We start from the raw sequence: 14,284 nt of genomic DNA on the forward strand, positions 1-14,284 counted from the left end.
CTTCAACTGTTGGATAATTCTGAATATTAGAGATTTGAATTCCCTATCAGTTAGGTCTAGTGCCTTTTCTTCTACTGGAAGGTCATCTGGTGTTTTGTTTTGGACGCCTACTGGAGCCATCCTGTCCTGTTTTTGTAAATGTTTTGATATTGTCTGCTGTCCTCAGGGCATTCGGTGGTTATTTTCCTCATTTATTGATTATTGATTTGTTTGTTTCATCCTGCTTTTTTGTTTTATTTGGTTATGTCTGAGCAGGTGGGCTATGCGTTCTTTGCTGTTTGCTCATCTGTGGGCATGATACTTTTCACCTCCTTCTCCAGTGGGCTGGGTCAGTCACTCAAGTATGGTAGAGCAGGGCAGGTCCAGCTGAAGGGGAGTTGCTGGGATGGGTTGTTTGTGGCACGTACCAGGGCTGACACTGCTGACCAGGAATCAGTGCAGGGCAGGTTCCAGTAGCCGTGCCTGTGCTGCTTGGAAGTGTGATGTTCCACACACGGTGCAGGTAGGCAGGAAGGAGAGGGTAGATTGTGATGTGTGGAGCTAAGATGGGTATGGGAAAGATCAGAGAGAGGAGAGAGGAACAGGAGCCAAAAACATACACACAAACAAAAAAGAGTACTAAGGGAGCTTGCTATTGGAGTGGAGAGATGAGAGTCTGAGAAATGAGGAAAAACAAAAATGAAAAAACAAAGAAAAAGGGTAAAAGAAAAAATGAATAAATCGAGAAACTGAAAATGAAGAAAGACAAAAAGGGAATAAGAGAGAGAAGAAAAAAAAACAGAGAAACAAAAAAAACAAGAAAAAAGAAATGCTCCCAGGGATGTCCGTGTGCGTCTGCGTAGAATAAGGGAATAGCTTCCAAGCTGTGTGGTAATGCCCGGCTAGAAGGGGCTCCCAAGCTCAGAAAAGAAAAAGAAAGCAAACAAATCAAAACAGAACAAATCAGAGCAAACGAACAAACAAACAAAAAAGCCCCAGGGTCCTACCAGTGTGGTGACAGAGGTTGGGAAGCAGTTTCATAGTCGTGTTTTGCAGTCATTCAGGAAGAAGCAAAGATGGCGCACGGAGCCAGGTATTTGAGAGAAAGGAGAGGGAGGTGGTGAGAGGTAAGGAAGAAATCTAAAGAAGCGGAAAAAAGTAACACCAGCAGCCAACAAAAGACACTCAGGAGCCAGCCAGTGTGGGCAGGTGTAATCCAAGGGACACCTGGGTGCTTCCTGGCCAAGAGACTGTGGCTGCAGGAAGCAGAGCAGGCTACGTGGGGGTGAAGAAGGGTGGGGGATGGGAAAGCCTGTATCGCTGGTTACTGGTTGTTCTGTCTCTGGCTGGAAGCTCCGTGAAGCTGCTTTCTTGTATCCCCTATTTGCCGATCTCCAATAGGAGTCCAAGATGGCGGATCCATGCTTCGGTAGCTGATAGGGGACCTCTGCATGTATCTCTCCTCACTGTCTGTTCTTGGTCAGTTTCTTATTCCACTGGGTGCTTGGCTGAGTTCTTTATCTCTTCATTTGATGCATAGGATTTCAGGATTGATATGTGACTCTGTGTGACTTAAGTTTTTCTGCTCTTTGCTGTGGAGGGACAGTGCGGTGCTTCTGGCTATAGCGCCATGTTGCCCGGAAGTCTGTGTTTAGCTTTGTGAGCAACTGCCAAACTGCTTTCCACAGTGGTCGCACTATTTTACATTCCCACTAGCAAAGCAGGAGTGTTCCAATTTCTACACATCCTTGCCAATACTTGTTAGTTTCATTTTTTCTGATAATAGCCATCCTGGTAGGTGTGAAGTGGTATCTCATTATGATTTTGATTTGCATTTCCCTAATGAGTAATGAAGGAGCCCTAGTGGCACAACTTGGCTGCCAACCAAAAGGTGGGCGGTTCAAACCCACCAGCCACTCCGTGGGAGAAGGATGTGGCAGCCTGCATCCATAAAGATTACAGCCTTGGAAACCCTATGGAGCAATTCTGCTCTGTCCTATAGGGTCACTGAGAGTCAGAATTGACTAGATGGCAACAGATTTTAATGACTAATGACTTTCAGCATCTTTTCATGTGCCCATTGGTCCATGTGCTTATTTATATATCTTCCTTGGAGAAACATCTATTAAAATCCTTTGCTCATTTTTAAATTGGGGTGCCTCATTGATGAGTTGTAGGAGTTTTTATATATATTCTGGATATTAAGCTCTTATCAGATAGATGGTTCCCAAATATTTTCTCCCATTCTGTAGGTTGTCTCTTCACTTTCTTGATAGTATCCTTTGATGCACAGAATTTTTCATTTTCATGAAGACCAATTTATTTATTTTTTCTTTTGTTGCTCATGCTGTTGCTTCCATGTCTAAGAGTCCATTGTCAAAAACAAAGTCTTGAAGCTTTACCTCTATGTTTTCTTCTAAGAGTTCTGTGATTTTAGTTCTTACATTTAGGTGATTGATCCATTTCGAGTTAATTTTCATGTACAGTATGAAGTATGGGTCCAACTTTATTCTTTTGCATATGGAGATCCAGTTGTCCCAGAAACAACCTTTTATTCACTTCCTTTCTTTTAATTCAGGAAACTTTACCCAATGTAGAAAATTTATCATGTTGTTTTATACCTTTCCACCTCTTACAGATATCTGTGTAGTAGATGGTAGCATTGAGATTAGAAAATGTTGTCTATTCTTTGGAAGCAAGAGAGGAACAGTTGGCAAAGGCCTACTATAGATGTCTGTAAGGACTTATTTTTCACTCTCAGAGTGTTGTTAAATATTATGTACTAGGTTGTATCTAGAAAAAAATGGTAGGTGGATAGTTTACCTTGATTGCTCCTCCGTATACTTTTTTATGGTTTTCATTTTGTTTAATATATATCCTCCCTTCTCTTGATATACCTTCCTTACTTTCTTAAAATCCCATCCCAGTTACTCCCTCAACTGGAAGTGACTAACAGTGCCCATCCCAACGCCATTCTCACTATCTGGGACTTGTTAGTTGCTATCGAGTTGACTCTGACTCAAGGCGACCTTGCGTATAACAACGAAATGTTGCCTGGTCCTGTGTCATTTTCATGATTGTTGCTTTGTTTGGGTCCATTTTGGCTGTTGGGTCAGTCCATCTCATTGGGGTTTCCCTCATTTTTGCTGACCCTCTCCTTTTTCAGAAGGCCCTTGATATTCAAGATATGCATACCCCAGAACTTTTGAGAATCCCCACATTTAGAATACTGCTATGTCATGTAATTTTTTCTAGAAAGTACTGTAAAATGTAATTGAAAACTGTAGGTCTTAAGGAGAGTTACTGTATTCATGTCAACTAACAGAAGACAGCAAAACCACATTGAGTTGGGGAGGTTGGGACTTTGACTGTATTCAATCTCTGAGTAATTTTCCCCCTCCCATACCCATTTCACAGAACATGTTATTCAGATGTGTGCCAGAGTCATTTTCAAGTGGTTGAAACCTAAATATAAACCTTTGAATGGTAAAGGCCTACTCTGTGCTGCTTTTTCCTTCCTGGCTGTGTTTATCAGCCACCTACATATGTTAATAAGGACAGGGCCCCATGACCTCTTGGGTCACATTTGTCCATTTTACTAATGGTCATCTGAAAACCACCTCTATTGTCTAACCAATTGGTGATTCTGGCAACTTTTTTGGAAATTTTAGGTCATAATAGGGGTGCAGAATAGTACATTTTTATTATTAAATGGCCCTGGTACGCTGAGCTGGATGGTTACATAAAGAAATGAGGATATGACTCTGCTGTCACAGAGTTACTGCTTTAAATAATGGATTTTACTCTGCTTCAGTTCTTCAATCTCAGTTCTGCAGCTTGGCCATAGTACTCAGAATTACCACAGGGAAAAGTATAACTCATCTTTAACTTCTCTTGCTTTTCTTACATTTGCCAAGTGAGAAGAGTAATAGAGCCTTCATAATTTGTCACTTCCCTATTTAAGCATCTACCTAGCTGCCCAATTTGCTGTTACTAAGTAGATTTAAGAATTAGGAAGAATCCCAGTCTGCTTCCACATGGCACGAAATAACTTCCTCTTCCTGCTCTTCTGGGCAAAAGTGCGTGCAACATTCACCGCTTTCCTCCCTGATATATTTCTGATATCAGTAACTTGGAACCAGAGCCATTTGTTCAAAACTTTGGTCTCTTCTGGACTCTTACTGAACTGCCTGTCCTCATATTCTCTTTTTGTTTACTAAAGTTAGGGTGAGCTTGAAGATACAAGAATTGTATTGACAGCAGCAATGATACTTGCAGGAAGATAAAAGATCTAGGTGCTACATACCATCTAAGGCCATGTTCAAAAGTTTGTTTAAAAAAAAAAACACTGCCAAAGGTTGACTAGTCCTATGATTGGGATAAGAAAGTTTTGGAGGCAATAGAAATGTACTATATTACTGGTGGTTCTGAAATTTTCCCAGTTTGGGAATTTTTTTTTGAGTCCATTTTGTTCTGTTTAACCTGTGTGTGTGTCCCAAAACCAAGTATTTGTGTTACTGTCTCATATCCTTATGATTGGAAATTGTTAGAAGGAGAAAAAGCCTAGAAGAGGAGAACAGAAATTCAGTGTACTATAGAGAATGTAGTTAACTGATAAGGTAACCAATTCTTCAGGGGCTAGGGGTAGTTAGATGGGGACAGAGAGTATAAGAGGAATGAATATAGAAGTGTAAAGTAAGTATTTGGGGTAATGTTGAAGGGTGTTAGGGTGGATATATTTTCGATAGACCTATGAATTTTTTGGTTTAATGTCAAAAATCTATCTTCAAGGTAATGTTAAAGTTACTATTAAAACTCACTAGAGGAATTCATCTTGGTATTTGAACTTTTTATAGCTCTTCTATTTTCTTGAGAATCCGATGTTTCTGTGTTACACATTTCAGTGTTAGAGTGTTCAACCAGAAAATGGACTAAAACCCATCTCACTAGGTAGGGGAATGCGTGTGCATTTGTGAAATCATCTTGGGGAAATTTGCATATTTTATACAGTGTTTTAGGATTTTTTTCCTAATTTAATAACAGTCTTTGCATTTGAGCAAGATATTGTTTCATATAGTAAAACTTTAGTGGTTCTAATATAAAATAGAAGGAAAAACAATTTCTAGAATTAAAATATCAGCTTTAAGCTAGACATCTTTATTTCATATTTCAATTAAGAATTTATTTCCATATTAAGTGTTTACTTCACATTTAAAGAAAGCCCTCACTCTTTAAGTCTGTATGTATTTTAAAAGGCTGTAAAATTGTGGCTCTTCAGGAGACTGACCAATTCATCAGAATACTTCTTTCCTTTACTGCCTTCCCTCTGAAAAGACCATTTTACCATCTCATAACTGAAATTTATGTAGCAAACTGAGAGGCAGTGAGTTTGTACAAAATAGCAGTATTTTACTGCTTTAATTTAAATAACTTTAAAAAGCCATAGAAGATCAGAATTAATAAGTTCATTTATCAGTGTTAGGTTTAATATTAAAATTGACCATAATTTTGTTGTCCTTTTTCTTTTTTTTTTTTTTTTGACAAGGGTTACATAACCTTTTAAAACAAAACCCGTTATCAATTTAAAGAATGATAAATACAGTGCACCATATTTCTAAGTCTGTGTAGTTCTTTTTACTTAAATGAAAGAGGAGTTATTGTGCAAAGTTGACCTTTGTGGGGATATAAATAAAAGAAAAAAGTAGTCTCCTGTGATCATTTAAGAAAGAGTAGACGAATACAGAAAGGATGGTTGTGATTTCAAGAACACGTTTTTATGTTAAATGTACTTGAGAGAATGAAAGCTGCATTGAGAAGTGCTTTCAAATAATTATTGTTGAATAAAACATTTTTTATTAGATCTTTGAAATAAGAGAATGGTGAGACAGAAATGAAAACTTCAAATGAAAATTTAAATGTACCAAATTAGTTTTTAAGTATGCTATATTTCTCCTATTATTATATTAGAGCAGATCTATCAAAACACTACTTTGAAACCAAAACCGGTTGAACCATAACCTAATAAAGTGTTATATTTTTGTTACCGTATCATTTTGTGATATTTCACAGGAAGTAAAGTATCTTTAGCCAATCTATAATAGTAAATTATTTTGGAAATTTGGCTTGACATACAAACAGATGAGTTTTCCTGATCCCTTTTAGACTGAGGGTTGGTGGTTTGTGGTTTATTGTTCCTTTGATTGGCATTAAAAGCCTTATTTCACAGCTTGCAGTGGAGGACTATTGGGTAAAGAGTGGCTGTGTTCCACAAGCTGAATTCAAAAAGTGTCAATCAAGGTCTCACATCGGTTACTTAGAGAATGAGGTTTCTCACTGATTTCACCAAATGTTGCCTCATGCTGTCTTTGATTGGCACAGCCTGGCAGGGAGGATGGATGAATCTGTCACCGGCTGGTTAATTGTGTTGCTGGTCTCAGTCTGACATCAGGTCTTTGACTCTTAAGTGGCTCAATACAAAACAAATTAGCAGATTGTAGTCATATTTCTCATTCTATATGCTTTGACTTTGTTAAATGCAGTCCATAAATCATATTGACTGACACACAAGTAAATGATGAAAGCTGCTTTTGAGACATGGATCTAGAAAGCAGCACTGTGAAGGTGCCATGGAAGGATGCATATGGTTGACCCTTTGGGAATTTCCTAGGAGCCGAATGTCTCTTTACCACAATTGTTCTTAAAAGAAAAGCTTTTGGGTAATGCAAAAAGGATCTAGTATGTCAGCAGATTGATTCTCTTTTACAAGTTCCTTTGAAATATAAGAAGTTTGTCTAAGGGTTTTCTCTCTTTCCAAGTTGTTTTTTAGCAAAATGTTAGAGCAGGGTAAAAAAAGTTGTTACCTTTAAAAGTTTAGCAGGTGTTTTTACTTATTTTTTGAGCTTTCTGTTGTTAAAGAGAAAGAAAATGTTAATAATAGTTGCAATTTTTAGGACGAGGGCAGCAGAAATTTCTAGGTGCCTGAAATCTATGAAATGTGCTGTTTTCTCAATTACATCACTTAATTATTTTGGCTGTTTGTTAAAATGTTAAAAACCAGAGCATCTGTAATGAAAAAGGCTAGTTTTTAAAGGTAATTATAAAAGTACTTACTTTTTTTTTAATTCTAGAAAATAAAAATAATTAAAAACATCAACAGTAATAGCAGTAATAGTGTTTTGGTTATACCAAAGAAGCCAAGGGCTGCAAGCATCAGAAATGAACTGCCAAAGATATTTTTGGGTGTCCAGATTTTTGGAGCATTAAAAAATTTCTATCTAAAAATGAGTAGTAGATGAAATTTAAGAATATGTGTACATATTTTATAGTAGAGTAGTAGAAATTTTTTTAAAATATGTAGAAATATCTTACAGAATAACTTAAAATTTAAAGAGTCTGAACTTTTGATTTTAACTTAAATTCTCAGCTGTGAAAAGGAAGGCTTTATTTCCTTTGAAGATTTATAAAGTATTTTATAAATCTTTTAAGCTTCTATCTTTGAGAACAGTAAGCCTGTATTTAGTACTGCCTAATCAAAAGAAATTTAATATTAGGATTTTATTATTACATATGTCATATAAAGAGCTGAATTTATGTGTGTGTGTGTTTGTATGTTTTCATTACCTATTTCCAGCAGGTTTCTGGAATAACCTGTGTACTCTTAATATCATTTTCAGTTCCAGTACTGTTTGTATATAGTCATTTATAGCATCTGAACCTGTGTTAAATTTTAAAAGTTTCTTTAAAATAATACCACTTACATTGTGCGGTATGTTTGCTTATGAAAGAAATTTAATAGTAAATTTTTCTTGGCAATTGTATTAATCTGCTTTTGCAGTTAGTACATTAGAGTGGCATCATAAATAGGACATGGTGCTGATTTGATGGAGAAGTACATTAAGCTAAAATGCATTAATTGTTCCATTAGGTCAAAATGACGTTTCCATTAAGTATTCTCTCAAGCCTATTACATTGTAATTAAATGACATGCTATTGATTTCTCCTTTTTCTGTCCTCCCCCACCCCCACCCCAATTCATATTGTTATTATTCTGCTTGGGGAATGGAGCTGCATGTCTCCCAGACTAATTCCTCTTGGTTTTGAGATCTTGAAGCATGCTGAGTTTTGCATTGTTTGTTGCATTCCTTTTTGGCAGTTCATCAGTATCTGTCAAATATATTGTTTGCATTGGCTTTTATCTCTAAAGTTTTTGATTGAGAAATTGACATTCCAATTCAGATATGTAGTTTTTCACTGTGCATAGTGTCTGAGTGCTAAAGACTCATTCATAAAAGTTCCTTGTTTCTAGCCTGACTTCCAATGTGTAATTTAAAGAACAACTGTTCTTCTACTAAACATCATGAAAATATATTTATATTTTCTTACCTTTCTAACAAATTAATTCTGTGTAAACGTTTTGCACCAATATATTGTAGCATTCATGTTTGGAATATTTTTTTTCGTGATTTTGTAGCTTTATTGGCCTTTATGATAAGTAGGAAAAAACATAATTACCAAATACCACTAGGTAACAATTTGTTAATGCAAATGAGGCAAAATATGGCATATATCCCAAAATCATTATTTCTAACTATAATCATGGATCTTTGAATCCTATAATAGGAGTTAAGCCATTTACAAATCACGAATTGTCCATTGAAAGTAGTCATTCTAGGGGCTATATTACACTGGAAAACTTTACCTAAGAGTTCTTATAATATTTTATTTTAAACTTCTAATTGAAATGCAAAGCCTGTTTAAAGAAATGGTTTCTGGTAAAAATGATGTAGTGTTGTGATTTAGCTGTGTAATCTAGAGGCTAAACATTTTTGTCATTGTTTAAGAAAACAATTTAAAGGTATCAGTGAACGTTTATGTAGAGTTTTAAGAATGTATTGTAGTAGAAAGTGTGTTATAATGATATTGTATATAGTGGAAGAAAATCACAGTCTTTGTATTTTACTGAACTATGTATTTCTAAATTATCAGATGATTATAAAACCTAATTTCTAAAACTAAATGCAGATCTGTAGATGGTTTTGAAATCATCGATAGGCAAGCCTTTTTTTTTATTAATTGAAACTGTGCTACAAATTAATGTTCTAATTAGAAATAGGGACTTACCACTCAAAGTGTATTTTGAAATTTTGCAGTTTAAATAATTATAACTTAAATCATGCTGTTTATTAGCTCCCTTTCTTCTGGCTTGGTTAATTATATAAAGGAGAGCTTAAAAAGCATTATATGGATATAATGTTCTGGCAATATGCCAGCTGTTGTATGTCATAAATATCATATTTTAATGTGCATTTTAGATACTTGCTTGGGACATTTCAAGATATCTGAAATGATAATAATTTTAGCTTGTATTTATTTTCCTTTGAGTAATTAAAGCTTTGATGATATTTATGTTCTGAGAAGGATGTGAACAAGAATATTAATTTTAATTCCTATGATAAAGACATAACTACTCAATATAGAAACAGAAAGGCCAGTAATCATCATTGTATAAAAAAAGCAACAAAAGGAATCCCAGAAGTATAATTTTTCTGATACTTTATGATGTATTTCGTTTGTTTATTTGTTTGGTTGTTTGTTTTAAACAGGGGAAAGTTGCCCAGACAGCTTGCATGTCAGCCTGCCAACATCTGTCAACATCCTTAATGCAGATGCTACTGGACAGTGAGTTAAAACAGATAAGCATGGGAGCTGTTCAGCAGTTTAACTTAGATGTCATACAGTGTGAATGTAAGTACTCCATATTGGTTAAATCTCATGCATTTCTAGGAATTTAATTATATGAAAAATAATTTAAATATAATAAATAAATAAAAATAATTTAAATATATGAAAAAAAGGAAGGAAGGGGCCAGATTCAGCTAAACTTTCAGCAGTCTTAGCAGCAGGGCTAACTTCTTTCCAGAATCAGCTTCACATCTAGGGCCTCTAGAGAGAGGCACTGAAGTGGCACTCCAGATTGGGATAGTTAAAAAAGCATTTTTCCCGTTATTCCTTCCTTTGGTTATTCATGCTTTCTTGTGAAGATTCTCCTAATGTTTGTCATAAATGGATGAAATCATTCTAAGTGTGTCCTTCATATTTACTTTCCCTGTAAGTAACTTTTTAGGAGATATTTGCTAGAAGGATGATCTTAGGCCTCTGTATTCCAAACGAAGCTCCTTTTATGTTCTGATTTTTTTTGTTTCTCTTCCTCAAAGAATTTCTTAAGCCTTTGCCTTTATCATTGTTTTTCATTTAATTCTGCTTAGGTAAAGAGGTTAGCCAGATCCCATAATCTAATGTTGACATTAGCCAATCAGTTTCAAAACTGGGTAGATTCTTTGGTTATTAGCTTTGTTGTATGTAATTCTGGATATGGGTTTTATCAACTCTTAAATTATACCTTGTTAAGTACAGGACATGAGTGTATGTGACTAACTTTCAAGCAGTTCTTTCAAATGAATGGTGTCCCGATTAAACGATAGAAATCCCTGGTTAGCAATTCTACCCCTAACCAATAAATAAAATATTTGACAATTCAGTCAGGCACCACTTTTGATAAATTGAAAATCAGTAAGGCACAGGAAGGATTATAAAATATTCATGTGAGGCAAATTTTGAAATAATACATTCTGTGTGAAAGACATTTGAATAATTAAATGTCAGTCACTTGCAGCTGAAGCAGGAGTGACAGGTTTTTGTTTTTTTCCCTCAATAAATATCAAATATTTTTGTGCCTACTGTGTGTAAGGTATTCTGCTAGGAAAGATAAAATTAATATTAAAGAAAATAATTATATAGGCTCTTTGGTCAAGGTCAATTATCTATCACATGAAGAAAAATCCAAAGTTTTTAAAGACCCACTCATTTCCTTCAAAAAAAAGAAAGTTGTCTTAGTAGATCATTTCAGTTATGATATTGCCTATATAAATAGCTTACATAAATGTAGCTTGAGACATTTTGTATTATTACATTTTTAATGTGGCTTCAAAATAGGTGGTTAAACCTGTGGCATTTGGTTGTGTCTTCTCAGATTTATTGTTTGAAGATGGAAGTTACTGTTTGGTCAGGAAACTTCAGGTGTCTAGAATCTTCTCTCTGTTCTTACCTCTTCATAAAGGGATAGCCCTAACTATAGTTAAAGAAAGGCACATATAACCCAAAATCTTTGCCTCTGCGTCCTGCCATAGAACAGTTTCCAGCATCAGCTCCTCCTTTGGGCAGAGTTATTAAAGGTTCTTTTTAAAATGCTGGTGTTTTCTTAAAAGACTAATCTCTTGGAAGAGACCAAGAAAGGGCCTAAGTATGAAATGCAACTCAGTTAAGGAGGTCTGAGATCAAGCGCGAGAGGGGTAGACCCTGACCAGATGGGGGCTAAGGTTCTGGCACTACAGATACGGAAAAGGAGAGGCAAGGACTCAAAGACAAACCACAGAAGACAACTTAGCTTCCTTTGAGATTTTGCCTAGGGTTGATTCTGCTTCTTAATATAGTGTTATGCATTCAGTGCTCACTGAACAAATGTAAATTGACTACATTTTTCATGTTTATTTCACTACCTCTGGTGCTAAATGTTCCCTTTTCCAAAAGATATCTTTTTACATTAAATGGTTTAGTATAGATAATGAACAGGTGCAAAAAAATTACCTGCTCCCAAACCCTTGACTTTCAGTGATTGTTACATAAATCATTTACAAATGAAACAACTTTCTCTAATGAATATGTTAAGAGAATTTTAAAATAAGTTTTCATCCTATTTTAAGTAGTGTTTTTGGTTTTATAAAAGGCAGTTTTTTTAATGCAAAGTTTAGTTTTGGTATTAATGCAGTATGTTTACTTTCTACATATTGGGGCAGGGAAAGGAGAAGAAAGGGAGGCAGGAAGAGGACATCTGCTAGTCAGGAGCAAGGCTAGAATGCATGGTAAATTTGTGAAGAGAAGGGGTCTAGAAACCATGGGAGTCAACTGGGATATGAAAGAGAAGACAGGCAGGTAGTTCAGATGTAATCCTAGAAACTAAAAGATCATTGCGTTTATGGAGCTGGAATGCATTATGCTGAGTGAAATCAGTAAATCACAAAAGGACAAATATTGCATGACCTCATTTATATAAAAAGACAAGAAAAGGCAGATGTATAGAGAACAAAGTTTATTAGTGGTTACTAGGGGCAGGAGGGAGGGGAAAAGGGGGGGTGTTAAGGGTGATGGAGATAATTGCGTTGATTAAGGGTAGGGTTGCATAGCCAATTATTGTAATTGCTGTCAATAAGTTGTACACCTGCAAAAAGTTGAATTGACAGAAGTTGTGTGATATATTTACAACAACGACAGAAAAAAAAGAGAGTAACTGCTGAGGCTGCTTCTGTACAACCAAACCTCATGGGATTTGGTTTCTTGGTTTGGAGGTTTAGGGTCGTGGTTTCATGGGGCATCCCAACTAATTGGCTTAATAACATATTCAGTACCTCTTTTCTACCTCCTAGTTTGATGTGTAGTTCCTGGGGTCTTAAAAGCTTGCAAGCATCCATCCAAGGCACAATTGGTCTCTATTCACCTGGAACAACAGAGGAAGAAGGGGAGTCAGGAACGTTGTTGTTGTTGTTAGGTGCCGCCAAGTTGGTTCCGACTTATAGCCACCCTGTGCACCACAGAACGAAACACAGCCCGGTCCTATGCCGTGCTCACAATTGTTATGCTTGAGCCCATTGTTGCAGCCACTGTGTCAATCCATCTCATTGAGGGTCTTCCTCTTTTTCACTGACCCTTTACTTTACCAAGCATGATGCCTTTCTCCAGGGACTGATCCCTCCTGACAACATGTCCAAAGTATGTAAGATGTAGTCTTGCCATCCCTGCTTCTAAGGAGCATTCTGGTTGTACTTCTTCTAAGACAGATTTGTTTGTTCTTTTGGCAGTCCATGGTATATTTGATATTCTTCGCCAATACCACAGTTCAAAGGCGTCAGTTCTTCTTCAGTCTTCCTTATTCATTGTCCAGCTTTCGCATGCATATGATGTGATTGAAAATTCCCTGGCTTGGGTCAGGCGCACCTTAGTCTTCAAGATGGGATCTTTGCTTTTCAACACTTTAAAGAGGTCTTTTGCATCAGATTTGCCTAATGCAGTGTGTTTTTTGATTTCCTAACTGCAGCTTTCATGGGTGTTGATTGTGGATCCAAGTAAAATGAAATCCTTGATGACTTCAGTCTTTTCTCTGTTTATCATGATGTTGCTTATTGGTCCAGTTGTGAGGATTTTTGTTTTCTTTATGTTGAGGTGTAATCCATACTGAAGGCTGTGGTCTTTGATCTTCATCAGTAGTTGCTTCAAGTCCTCTTGACTTTCAGCAAAGAATTTCTGAAAAGAATTAGCCAGTGAGTCAGGAATAGGTGGAGGATACGGAATGTGTGGCTAACTGCCTCCATGAACAGCTGCCTCCTTTGCCATGAGACCAGAAGAACTGGATGGTCCCCAGCTACCATTACTGAGCATTTTGATCAAAGATTCCATAGAAGAATCCTGATCAAAAGGGGGAAAATGCAGAACAGAATTTCAAATTTTCATGGACTCCAGACATCCTGGAGCCATGAAGGTTGGATTAACCCCTGAAACTGTTGCCCTGAGATAATCTTTAAACTTTAAATCAAAAATATCCCCTGAAGTCTTCTTAAAACCAAACAATAGTTTAGCTTAACTTGAAAAATGTCTGCCTTGAGCATTATGCTCTTTTAAGAACTGCCTATATGGGATCAAATTGACAACAGCAACTCGAACGTTTAGATAGAAACATAGGGAACAGTGAATTTATGTTAATTGGGGAGGAACAACTCAGAAAAGGAGGGTAAGAATAGTTGCACAACTCAAAGAATATAATCAATGTCACTGAATAGTACATGTAAAAACTGTTGAATTGGTGTATGTTTTGCTGTGTATGTTTTCAACAACAAGATAAATAAAATTATACTTGAAAAAATAACTTTAATGATGTCTTAATAGGTTATGTTATGATAGAACATGCTATAGTTTATTCATCTAGTCCCAAGCATTGGGCATTTGATTGTTTCCCCCTTCCTTGTTTTTGCTGTGCTAAATACCATCTTGATGAATAAATCTGTGACAACAGCAAAAAAGATCACTGTGTTTCGCCAGCCACCTGGTAATGCACACACACACAGAAACACACACACTTCCACTTGGTAACTGTGAAGTAATTATCCAGCTATTCCATACAATGTATAGCTCTATCAATTTCTTACATTGAGCTGAAGTTGATTACTCTCTAAACTTCTCTTAATGGACCCAGTTTTAC

The 14,284-nt window shown here is 36.2% G+C and overlaps 1 protein-coding gene across 5 annotated transcripts in view; it reads left to right on the forward strand.

The window, feature by feature from the left end:
• The window catches only part of EXOC6 (exocyst complex component 6), a 214,921-nt gene that overhangs the window by 147,208 nt on the left and 53,429 nt on the right, over positions 1-14,284 (forward strand). For 4 of the 5 annotated variants that reach the window (XM_004369936.2, XM_012557833.2, XM_023740056.1 and 1 more), the window contains exon 19: positions 9,582-9,723. In XM_004369936.2, the coding sequence (XP_004369993.1) occupies positions 9,582-9,723 (142 nt within the window). Of the gene's footprint in view, positions 1-9,581; positions 9,724-11,008; positions 11,417-14,284 lie in introns of those variants that run through there. The other variant, XM_023740069.1, reaches the window with a different exon arrangement.

Source organism: Trichechus manatus, unplaced genomic scaffold, assembly GCF_000243295.1.
Source record: "Trichechus manatus latirostris isolate Lorelei unplaced genomic scaffold, TriManLat1.0 scaffold00007, whole genome shotgun sequence".
Classification (NCBI taxonomy): domain Eukaryota; kingdom Metazoa; phylum Chordata; class Mammalia; order Sirenia; family Trichechidae; genus Trichechus; species Trichechus manatus.